At 36.3% G+C, this 12297-nt stretch overlaps 1 protein-coding gene across 1 annotated transcript; it reads right to left on the reverse strand.

Annotated features, from left to right (window-relative positions):
- Nucleotides 1-661: 661 nt before the first annotated feature.
- On the reverse strand, nt 662-1696 carry LOC5566737 (trypsin alpha-3). The gene is made up of 3 exons (XM_001651097.2): nt 1369-1696; nt 964-1298; nt 662-904 (listed from the first exon to the last, which is right to left on the reverse strand). The coding sequence occupies exons 1-3, from the start codon at nt 1654-1656 to the stop codon at nt 712-714; spliced, it is 816 nt and encodes a 271-aa protein (XP_001651147.1). The 5' UTR covers nt 1657-1696; the 3' UTR covers nt 662-711.
- Nucleotides 1697-12297: the final 10601 nt, after the last annotated feature.

The following is a 12297-nucleotide window of genomic DNA, read 5'->3' on the forward strand; positions in this document are numbered from 1 at the left end:
TCCCGATCAAAATCATAGTCACGATGACATGTACGCCCAATGCTAAAATCGGTGTGTTTGGCCGATGGACCAACAGATGGCGGTAGTGTGTAAACGTCAAACGCGAACAAAAACGATGCGAGCGCTGCGGGTGGTGGATTGGCCACCTACCATATATTTGAATCGGCCGTTTAAAAGGTGGTCGATGGACATCGGTGAGAGTGTGACGTCTGTTTGTCTGTGATTTAACATTTCGTCGATAACATTTCAAAACTATTACGCTTTGCGCATACATAACACGAACGGTCAAAATTAAAATCAAAACGTTTCACAACAAATTTAGTTAAAGTTTTCAGACAATTAAGGTGATTATAGAACGAAGCCCTACCTCAAATTTTCAAGAGCACAAGACTTGAGAACCAAGCATCGCTCCGCGGAGAAAGTCTATCCCATTGGTCACGACCAGCAAGCAAGCAATTTGATTGGTTTTCAACGCGAACTGTTGTCAGATACTCTCGTCTTGTGCACTTGAAAATTCGAAGTTTGGCTTCGTTTTATAATCACCTTAATGAACCATTTTAACCACAATCAAGTGTTGCCAAACTACTAATAAAAAAAATTAGTGCTTTTTATAGTTGGATCACCAGTCAAATGAATGCACACGTTTAAACAACAAATTCGATAAGTTTATGAAAAACTTTAAATATTTTATTGTACCTTCAATGGTATATTTTACACACCGGTGTTGGAGCTGATGAAGTTACGGACAGAAGCAGCACCAACGTTGGCGTAAACACCAGCCAAGGGTCCTCCGCATTGAGTTGCACCCCACGAGACAATACCGAATTGACGACCTCCAGTGACAAGTGGGCCACCGCTATCTCCGTTGCAGGAGTCACGTCCTGGCTCTCCAGCGCAAACCATGCTGTAAGAAATAAAAAGACATTTAAGATTTGTCACATCATTGAACATCATGAGACTTACTTATCGGTGATAGCAGCAGCTCCCCACTGGCTGCGGCAAGTGGCAATTGCAACGACTGGAATGTCCACAGCACGCAGAGTAGTTGGCAGAGATCCTCCAGGAGTGGTCAAACCCCATCCAGACACAACGGAGCGAGTGCCAGCAGCAAAGTTGGTTCCACTTGGGACAAGGGTGATTGGAGAGATGTTAGCTCCACTGAAGGAGGTGGTCGATCGGAGAACCGATACATCGTTGTTGAGGTTGTTGGAGTTGTACTGAGGATGGTTCACGATTTGGGCAACAGCGAAGATAACTCCTCCGGAGAGACGGTTGGCACTTCCTCCACGCAGGGTAGCCTAAGTGGTCAGACAAATAAAACCAAATTTATTGAACACATTTTCAGAAGAATCCTAAGAAAATACGTACGGAACCAGCGGTAACTGGAGATACGGTACAGTGAGCAGCGGACAAAGCCCAGTTGCTGGAGATGACCGAAGCACCGCAGATGTGGTTTCCATTGTGGCGAAGTGACAATTGGTATGGGAAGTTGGCAATGCTAACTTCATTTCCTCCTACGATTCTACCCTCGAACTCTGGTACTTCGTAGCCTTCCAGGTCAGCAGGACGAACCTTGTTGAACTTGAGCCAGAGGTCCTCTTCGGGACCGGCAAAAGCAGACACCACGCACAGTGCTAGAACGATACAGGCCTTCATTGTCACTCCGATCTCTAATGTAGCTTAATGCGGATTTTAATGTGGCTTATATACCCGAAAAATTGTTATCTACGTTTGGGTCGTTCCCAAACTGTAAAAGGATTTTGGCTTTCTATCGTCATTATCTTTTATAAGTCGGTGTGCTATCTGATAGACGATACAAATGTTTGGGGTTCTAGCATATGATTGTTTATACGAAAGCAATATGCGGAAAAATAAAAAAGTACAATTCATTCACGATTTATTCACTATCTATTTTTATACAAGTTTAATTATTTTGTGCTTTAGTTTTATATTTAATCTTATATTTATATTTTATGAAATTTTAATAAAATGCTAAAAAAAATTCAAACTAAACCATAGCAACAACGTGCCATGAAACAGAAGGCGAATCAAGATCTATTCCCAGTTGGCAAAGCGATTGTCAAAATGGCTAACTGGAACGTTGGTTATAGTCCATAACTCCTAGAGTTTCTTTGCGACTGTGGAGGAAGAGTTTGGAAGTAGGTCGAGATGTCAAGACTTCCATACAAAATGGTCAGCTTAGGTGGGCAGAACCAGCACAGTTATTGATGGACCGATTTGTATGAAATATCACGACACGTCATAGATAACTTGAATCTCAAACAATATTTTTTGACAAATTTTTCCATCATCCAGTTCAACGGTTGAACAGTTGAATGGAAAAAAGTGAATATTTTGACGAAAAGTGTGTTTGTTTGGAAAAACAGATGGGACAGTTATGCTAGTATGGGCAGTAGATTGATGTATATTTTGAAGATTTTGCTTCCATATGCTTAAACGGTGTCAATTAGGGAAAGTGTACCAGTTATGGCTATAATGGTTACCTATTTGGCCATGTGTTTTCTCGAAAGCTTTCTCATTTTGAATATTTTTGAATGTTCCAACGTCAAGATATATTTAATTTCAAACTACTTAAACACACAGAATGTTTAAAAATTTGAAGATAATCAAATTATCCTGTATGGCGAAATAGGAAACCATTATGTTCATAACTGATACACCTACCCTATGTTGAAAATCATTCTCCCAAAATTGGAAGTGATTTGGAGGAAATTTGGTTGTGCACACGCCATTTGAAGTATATATCGAAATTACTATGGAAAAGGCAAACCTTTTGTATTCAGCTCATAAACTGCTCATCATAATAATCTATTCTTTCAGCTACAACTTTGCCGAGAACCGTATTTTGATAGGACGTAAGGGAAATTTGTTATTATTGATAACAAAGTCACAGCAACACTGCTTTTTTACTGTAAGACAAAGTGGCCTGGATTACTTTGATCTATTTTTCCTGCTAGGAGCACCTATGTTGCCTGCCGAACAGGGTTCTATCCCGTTAGGCCGAATGTCGTTAGGCCGAAAAGGTCGTTAGTCCGATAGTTCTAATGGATCGTAAGGTCGAATCGGCAACTATCAGGGATAGGTCAGGATAATTCGCATTACCTCGAAGCCGCAGAATGAATGTTCAAGTCAATTTGATCTATACAGTGAAATTTCTATGACTCGATATCGACTCATGGAACCATATTAAAAAGAAAATTTCATGCTTACTATGATGATCCCTTCAAACAGGTTTTCAAAGCATTTCTGGTCCATGACTCAAATATCCATGAGTCGATGGTTTCCTTAGATATTGACTCATGGAGGTTTGACTGTAGTTTATAGATCAGTGTAGTTTGCATTACCTAAAAGCCCACAACACTATTAATATTTTGGACAATAACAACAGATCCCAACTACTGGATCGAAACGTTGGCAATGTTTTGAAAGGGATCGAAAACTGTAAATTTTAGAGTTACAGTGTACATCATCTGCAAATATTTTACAGTCAACTCTCTCTAACTCGATATTGAAGGGACCATCGAGTTAGGGAGGTATTGAGTTGTAGAATATAAAACCAGTGCAAATGCGATCCAAGGGACCATCGAGTTAGCCATGAAAACCAGCATTTACTATGGTTCTCTTACTCGATATCGAAATACGGAATATCGAGTAAGGGAGAGATGATTGTAATTTTGCAATATTCAGCGACATACTTACTTTGGCCTAATAAACCAGCACCATGTAAAAATCTGTAGATCAGTTTTGTCGTTTCCAATAGATCAATTTCATAATATCAATCATATCTCCAAGGACGTGTTTAAATTGTATTTACAATGGTGAATGTTCTGAATACTATTTTTTGAGATCTCATAAAACTAAACATTAGTTCCAACTCGATGCTTCTTCTACATAAGTTGCTGGGTTATAGGCCGAAGTATGTTAAGCCGAATGGATCATTAGACCGAGCGCGTCATTAGTCCGAATGAGTTGAAACGAAAATATAATAGCCTGGAATGTCTGTTTCTTGTTAAGTTTTGAAATTTAAGGGGTTTTAGGATTATATATAAACTGATTTACTGACTAAGCTTTGTTGTCCAAGTAAGTTGGAGGTAGACCTGTGCGCCGCCACGCCACGCCGCCGCCGCCGACCCATTTCACGTCACGCTGACGCCGATTGATACATCGGCGGCGCGCCATACGCCGATCAACGTCTTGCCGCCGATTTTGCGTTTTCACGCCGATAAATACATTAACTCAAATAATTTATAATAATAAAAAAATAACCCAGGTTATTTAGGTATCGTCTAAGGATAAAAAAACGTACATCAATGTTTCAAGGGATTTTTTTTTTCAAAAAGTTGTCCCGAAAATCGCCCAGTGGATCCTTCAGAATTTTTTCAACGGATCCCATGGAGAATCCTTTCAAAGTTTCTTTTAAGAATACCTTCTGGAAGTGAATAATTCTTGAGATTCCACCAGGATTTAATTTTTTAAGATTGAGTCTTTCGTGAAATTTCATTTAAATTATTCTAGTGATTTTACCAAGATTTTCTTCGGCGTTTCCTTCAAAAAATTGTTCTCCAAAAATTCCTTACTTTCCAAGAGCTCATGTATACATCGATAAATTTCCACCTCAATTTTTATCATGAATTCACCCTTATTCATGTAAAATCGTTCAAGGATTGTCCAGAATTTTTGAATGGATTTCTCTATTATTTTTTTTCGAAAAGAGTCGCTGAGACACCTAGTTCTTGAAATTCTCATAGTAATTTCTTTAGGATTTTTTTAAAGAAAGTTCTTCTGGAGTTTTTCTAAGAATTGCAAAATTAATTATTGTAGGAGTTGTTTCTAGCACTTCTTCAAAACTGTTCTAACGATGCGGCATAAATTTATTCAAAAATCTCAATCACCTTACCAGTGTGTGAGAAAAATATCGCCTTAAAATAACTACAATGAACTAGGAGGATAAAGGATAAATAACTTACGGCACATTTATTCTGTCAAAAAGTCCTGTGAGATTTCCTCTAGAAATTTCTTTAAAATTTGTTAAACTATTCCTCCAAGGTGTTTTTTAAGAAATCCTACCATTGATTATTTTTGGAGTTTTTCTAATAAATCGTACAATAGTCACTTCAAGAATTCCAACAGTAATTCCGCATTGCATTTTCTCAGGAATTATTCAATATGTTTCTTTATTATTCCTGGAGTTTCTTCTGGGATTTCTCCGATGAATAGGGTCCTTAAATGTTTGATGAAATCTTCTTTTTATTCAATAACACGGAATAGCATGTGACTGCAACGTCTTTAGAAAATTTTCGAGCTCAAATAACGGCTATATCATATTTAAAATTTAATTTCAAAATAAGCATGAGCAAACATCCCCCTATGTTGAAAACTTGATCGATGATAAGTCTTGCCCTCGATTCATCGCCACCTTTGGTTTCGGTGCTTAAAAGTAGCACTTTTCAGTTCTGTTTGGGAGGCGTCAGCCAAATATCCCAGTCTATTCTGCCATAGCATCTGATTCTATATCTGATGTGCGATCCAGATGCAAGACTGGTGATATTGTCGGCGCGATAAAAAGTTAGAATCGGTTTCTCGCTGAAGTCGGATTTTTCTCAGAATCGGCGAGCCTCGTTGGATAAATGTACAACTCGTGCTGAAAAAATCATCATTTTGCAACTTGTTGCATAAATAACTATTTCAGCGTTTGCTATAGTACCGTTAAGTCACCAGTCACCGTGCGGCCTCCATTCACCGTGCACATATGCAAATTCCTACAGAATATTTATACAATATTCGCAAATTATTCTTTTGGCAGCAAAATAAGATAAAACTGATGAAATGAGGTAGTTCTTGTCACAAAACATTTTGAAAAACCTAGTGTATGCAGTCAAAATCATGTGAATTCTGTTCAATAATTCGATTTTTCAATACTCTTAGTAGAAACGCCAAAAATTAACATTGTTCATTTCAACGTTAGAGTATCACATTTTATATTATTTCAACAAGTTTTCGCTGCAGATACTTCTAGTAAGATGTATTTCATCGTATGAGGTGAGCCATGAGGTTTTATGCAAATCAGATTTTTTTCTTGCGATTCAGTCGAAACACAAATGCACGGTGAATGGACCCTTTTCAATATTTATGGTTCCTTTTACCGTGCCTTAGTAGAAAAGGCTTGAAGTTATAGGGTAATATTGAATTTATTGTTATATCGCGATTTAACTACTTTATATTTAGTTTTTGAGCAAATATGAAATGGTTTGAACAAAACAGTCAAACCTCCTATAACGATTTTGATGAAAAATTAGTAATTTAGTTATTTTTTCAACTTTCTATGATTTTTATTTTAATATAAGATTTGAATACCTTTAAAAGTGAGTGCGCATACTACTAGCAACATATTTTCTCCACCAACAACGTTTCTTCAAGGTACAAAATTAAATCATGTCGAAAACTATACGCACGGTGAATGGTGATATAGAATGGTGCGAGGCAACCTTTACATGATATTTGTAAACATAATTTTTGAGTATTTTTTTGTTATGCATCACTGATTTTTTATTTTTCCCTGAATTATGGTATAATTGCACGCTTCGTAGTGGTATTCTAGTTCGCTTATAATGATTTGTAAAAAAATATAGTTTATTGAAATGCATATATTTTTTTTGATGCACGGTTAATTTTAGCTTGACAACAATTTATTCTGTCATTCTCATTGGAAACCTTGAAAAAATGGATGGACATTAGGCCTACAAAGGGATCTACAAACTACAAAGGGATCGTTCAAATGTTACGTAACGCAACAGGGGGAGGGGGGTCTTCCGTAGTGTTACGGTCCTTACAAAAAAAAATTTTCATGCAAAAGTTGTTATGTGGTAGAGGGAGGGGGTCTAAAATTGACAAATTTTGCGTTACGTAGTAATTAAATCATCCCAAAGAAAACAAACTTCTAGGCTGATTATCGACGCGCGCAGAACAATTTGTTACTGGTGGTATTTCGTACTCATGCTGCGTGCACTATAGCAGCGAGCACGATTACACCTAATGAATTCAGGGCCGTTGGGGGACCACTTGGCGTCCACGTATGGACTTTAAATTTTTACCTGATTTTTTTCTTACCAAAACGAGCACTTTATAATGACGAACTTATAACATTTCGAATTTTCGAAAAATAAGGGACGGCCTAATGGACATGGATTTTTTTTTTCGAATAAGTGTCTTTGGTATCTTCCGTTAGTATGACAGGAACAAATACGGGATAACAATTTCAGACGCTTGAGTACGGTCGTCCCGCCGCTTTGGATCAATGTTTGATGAAATACAGAATTATTTATCATATAACCCGATTTTGTTAGTCCCTTTTTCAGAAATCTTGTTGTTCTCACTGTTTGATTAATGAATTTCAACCAAGTATGTTTTAGTCATGTTAAAGCTACTATTAATATTCATAACTAGGCAAATATAGAATATTGATCAATTGTTTACATTTTGAAGGAGAGCTTCACAAAGTTTTGAAAAAGAGGCTGACAAAATCTGGGCATCTAATGTAAACAACATTTTAACTACGTGAAATGATACCAGAATAAACATTAGTTATATTGGAAACTAATGTTGACACTGTGAGGCCGCAGATTTTGTTTACTCAGCTTCTTATCATTTTGATCATTTTAACAGTTAAAATATCAAAACTGAAAGCAGAAACCTGTTCCTAAGAAATCAAATTAAAAACGATTTTTGCCATAAGTGACAGTGATGTTAAATGTCATGAACATCACGTGACTCTGACAATTGAATAATGCGAATATCTTTCATCCCCGCGGAAAAAGTCATTGGAAAATGTTTTTCTCTGGTGATCATATCTGAACTACTTGCAGTTGGCCATATATTGGCTTAGAAAAACGCTATAAGCACTTCAATGTTTCCGAAATTTCAACATTTAACAGCTCTCAGTGGAAGTAATTTAAAAATTTGTAAAACTTTTTCCGCATTAAGGACATTGAGAACTCACTGAGGTTACACATATTTTTGACTGGCATTGAAATGAAGTCATCAAAATAAAGACTTTATTTTTTATTAGTATGTAGCACTTTTGAGTTATAGTTATGTAAAATTGTTACAATAATAAAAAAATGGTAGAAGAACAAAAAATGATATCGAACTTAAGATAATAATAAATTGATACCAAACAAAGATATCATCTTACTGCTGAAAACAAGATATGTTTTCAATATGCTTTCTTCATGATGTTGAACTTTGCTCGAGTAATCTAAACAGCACGCAAGAAACTATGATAGAAATTTGTACATTTTTTCTGTTCCGAGAAAATAAAATACCGACAATATCCAAAGCTGTGATTATTTATTGTGGAATATTATGAACGATTCTATAGATATGGATATCAGATAAGTTAATCTAATCTAATCTAATCTAATCTAAGCACTTACACAGCCAATATTGAAAAGCATCCTGGAAATACCTAATATTATTCAGGTATTTTCTTATCAGCATTAATATTTGCAGAATATCAGCAAAAAGTCCAGTAAACTTCTACAAAAATACAAACAAAATTTTGCACAAAATTAAATTACTTTTCTTCAATTTTCTTTAATAAAAAGTTCGAATAATCAGGTCAGATAATATATCTTAGTAGCAACAACGGGGATAATATATTATTATATGATAGTTTTACTAGTGTTGAAACTACGATTTTTTATATAAACTTCCAAACTTTGAATTCTCACCAAAATGACTGAAAGTATTCCTGCACTCTATTTCAATCATAAGATTGTAAGACAAATATAGGAAATGGAATTTCAAGTTCGGTTTCGATTGCATTTGTACGCATACGGTTTCATAAGTTATATGTTCGATTTTTTTTAATGCTCAATTTTTGTCCACGCCGATGTACGCCGCCGCCGCCGCCGCCGAAAATAGTCAACGGCGTGACGCCGATGACGCCGCCGCCGCCGGTACAAAAATGCTCTGACGCCGCCGCCGACGAAAAATATTTCGGCGCACAGGTCTAGTTGGAGGCTTTAATGCCGGCCACAGTACACTGCTTGCAAAGTAGAAACTATTGGATGTATGACATTTCCTTTCTTTCCATTCCATTCATTCTCATTCAATTTTCACTTTGCTTCGCTTTTTAACTTTTCTTAAGATACGGTAGCTTATTTTATTCCTCTTCTTCTTCTTTTTTTTTATTCTCCTTCTCCTTCTTCTTCTTCATCTTGGCATTAACGTCCTCACTGGGACAGAGCCTGCTTTTCAGCTTATTGTTTTTACGAGCACTTCCACAGATAGTAACTGAAAGCTTTCTTTGCCAAAGTTGCTATTTTCGCATTCGTACATCGTGTGGCAGGTACGATTATACTCTATGCTCAGGAAAGCAAAGGAAATTTCCATTACGAAAAGATCCTGGATCGACCGGGAATCGAACCCAGGCACCTTCAGCATGGCTTTGCTTTGTAGCCGCGGACTCAGACCATTAGGCTAAGGAAGGCCCCTAAGACTCACTTATTAAGCCTAATTGAAATCTGAGATGATTTGTTTGAAAATGACACACTAAAAATAATTTAAAACAAAAAGGTTGGTTGGGTAAAAGGTTTTTATAAAGCGTCCATGATGCATAGACGGAAGTAAAGACAATTATCTATCTTTAGGTGAAGATAAAACGAAGCCAAACATTAAATTTTCAAGAGCACAAATCTAGAGAACCGAACACCCGTTTGAGCTGAAAACTTAATCGATTGGCCACCACCAGCTGGTGACCAATCGATTAAGTTTTCAGCTTAAACGGATGTTCAGTTCTCCAGATTTGTGCTCTTGAAAATTTGAGGTTTGGCTTCGATTCATCTTCACCTTAAGAATGAAATGCATCCAAATAAAAATAAACCATATTTCAAATCAACTCTAAATTCCTTCACACTAGGCCTTAAATTAGACAATTTTTATATGAAATTCTCGATAATTTAAAGAAAACTTATTAGACCAAATTGACTCACTTACTGCGCTCCATTGAATTCTGAGATGATAAGGGCTTTCACTTGTTGAGTTTTGTTTGAAAATGACACGTTAAAAGAATATTTTGAACAAGAAAAAATATTTTTAGAAAAACTTTGTTCTCTTGAAAGTACCCATCTCGCGTTGTAAATATGAGCGGTTTGTAGTGTTCATGATTACTTATCTTAAGACAAAGTTTCATTAAAATAAAAATTTCACTTTTTAAATCGACTTCAAATTTTGAAAATCAGCTTTTTTCAGTGTAGGGCACAAATGAGATTTTTTCAGTATTTTTATTCAAAAAATTAGATTTTTCTTACAAGTACGGTATTAACTCGATATTGACAAAAATGTCGAATGTGACAAATATGCTGTTATGGGCAGTATATTATTGCTGTTTGCGATTGAAGTGCAAATCCAGTCTAACTGAGCTTCAAATGCGGTAACACAAAGTAACCAAAGGATACTTAGCAACCATGATCTATATCACCGCCAATCTACAAAGAAAATCAATCTTTGACTTTGCCTTCCTTGTTGAAAATCTTACCGCATTTGGTGTTCCCGCATTTGATTTGGAGGGTCATCAAATTATAAATACTTTCGATTAACTTACTTAATTCTGTGAGATTGAAATTCGAGAAAAAAAAATACCAAGTTGTTTTGTCACACTGGTAATTGTAACCGCATAACAGTCACATTGAGATTATAAATGAGTCTCGTAATTAAGTAGCAATGAAAATTCTATCAGAATTATTTTCTGACTATTTGACCAATATGCAAGATTAGCTGTACAAAATTTCAGCCGGATATATTGCTGTTTGCGTTTGACATGCAAACTTTGGCGAACTGGACTTCAAATGCGGTAACACAAATCAATCAAAGGATACTTAGCAACCATGATCTATATCACCGCCAACCAAGCACAGAATATCAAAATTTTACTTCGCCTTTCTTGGGAAAAATCTTTCTGCGTTTGGTGTTTCCGCATTTGATATTTACGTTTCAAACACACACAGAAATAAGCACTTTTGAGTTCTTGGTATTTTTTTAGAAAATTTATTTTCTTCCCATACTGCCATAAAATAGTCAGGTAGTCTAGACTAGTCTAGAGGTAGTCAGGTAGACTTGGTAGTCCATTTACTCAATTCCTACTTTTGTCAAATGTTACAAGCATGCAGTTATGGGCAGTATATTAAATTCCTACAAAATTCTGAAAGATGCTCACTGAATCCTTCACAAGGTTCTCAGAGTACGGTACATAAGTATCACAGAAAATCTTGAACATACCTTTCACATAACGCAAGTTGAGTTTCGGACAGATTTTTTTGTAAACTACTTTCAAAAACTCTAAACATAGGAAAACTTATCACAGAATCCTGAACAGATCAGAGAATTTCATGTCAGTGGAAATCATACTTGAGTTTAAAAGAATGAAATTATTGTTTTCGCTAGCATGAACATATTTACCGTGACTGACAATAGTTTATTTATTTTTCGAAAAATTTGGATTTGATGGAGATGATTTAACCAATTTAAGGTCACCTCACTATAGTGCATAGAGTACAAGATAAGATTTAAAATTATAGAGATTCAGATTCATGTACCGGGTACCCCCGTTGGTTTGACCACATTTAATCTGAACATTTTTTAATTTGTACCCCGCTAATTTGCACATCGTTCAGATTAAAAATGGTTCAAACGTCATTCAGCTCATGGAACGGAGTAAAGTGAAATGGAACGAAGCGCAGAATCAAAACAAAACAGCCAAAAGGGTAACCAGAAGTACGATTTTCTGTTGTTCGTAGGGTGACTAGAAGTTCAAATTAAAAATGAACCCCGATGATTTGCATGAGGTACCGTTCAAATTAGCGGGGGTGCACGGTAGAAACATATTAGCGTGTCGATTTGAAAACTGAATACTGCGTTTTTTTTTATTTGAACGTGTACTGGAATAACGTCGACGCTGAAAAGCAGATCTAAAACTTTCTTGTATGTATGGGTAATGCATTGAGTGATGCAGAGTGGATTTAACTGAGAGTGGCGTCAATGTCAAAATTGGAACATCGGCAAACTGTCATTTCCATACAAATCTGCGTTCCAATCGAGCAGGAGACCTGTCAAAACTGGAACAAGACGTCACTCTTGTTTACAGGCACTCTAGGGTGATGATGTTACACCACATCCATGCTGGTGTGTGAAAAAAAATATGAGAGGGAGAAATGATGAGTCGTGCGTAGGAAAGAGAAAAAGATTTCTCGAGCGCTTGGTTGATCTTGCGTGATGGAA

Source organism: Aedes aegypti, chromosome 3, assembly GCF_002204515.2.
Source record: "Aedes aegypti strain LVP_AGWG chromosome 3, AaegL5.0 Primary Assembly, whole genome shotgun sequence".
Taxonomy (NCBI): domain Eukaryota; kingdom Metazoa; phylum Arthropoda; class Insecta; order Diptera; family Culicidae; genus Aedes; species Aedes aegypti.

Bases quoted from the DNA above. Each gene is read 5' to 3' on its own strand.
- LOC5566737 (XM_001651097.2), bottom strand. From the start codon at position 1,656: ATGAAGGCCTGTATCGTTCTAGCACTGTGCGTGGTGTCTGCTTTTGCC. The intron at 1,299-1,368 runs GTACGTATTTTC...CTGACCACTTAG, and splicing joins CTCCAGTTACCGCTGGTTCC to GCTACCCTGCGTGGAGGAAG. The intron at 905-963 runs GTAAGTCTCATG...TATTTCTTACAG, and splicing joins GCTGCTGCTATCACCGATAA to CATGGTTTGCGCTGGAGAGC.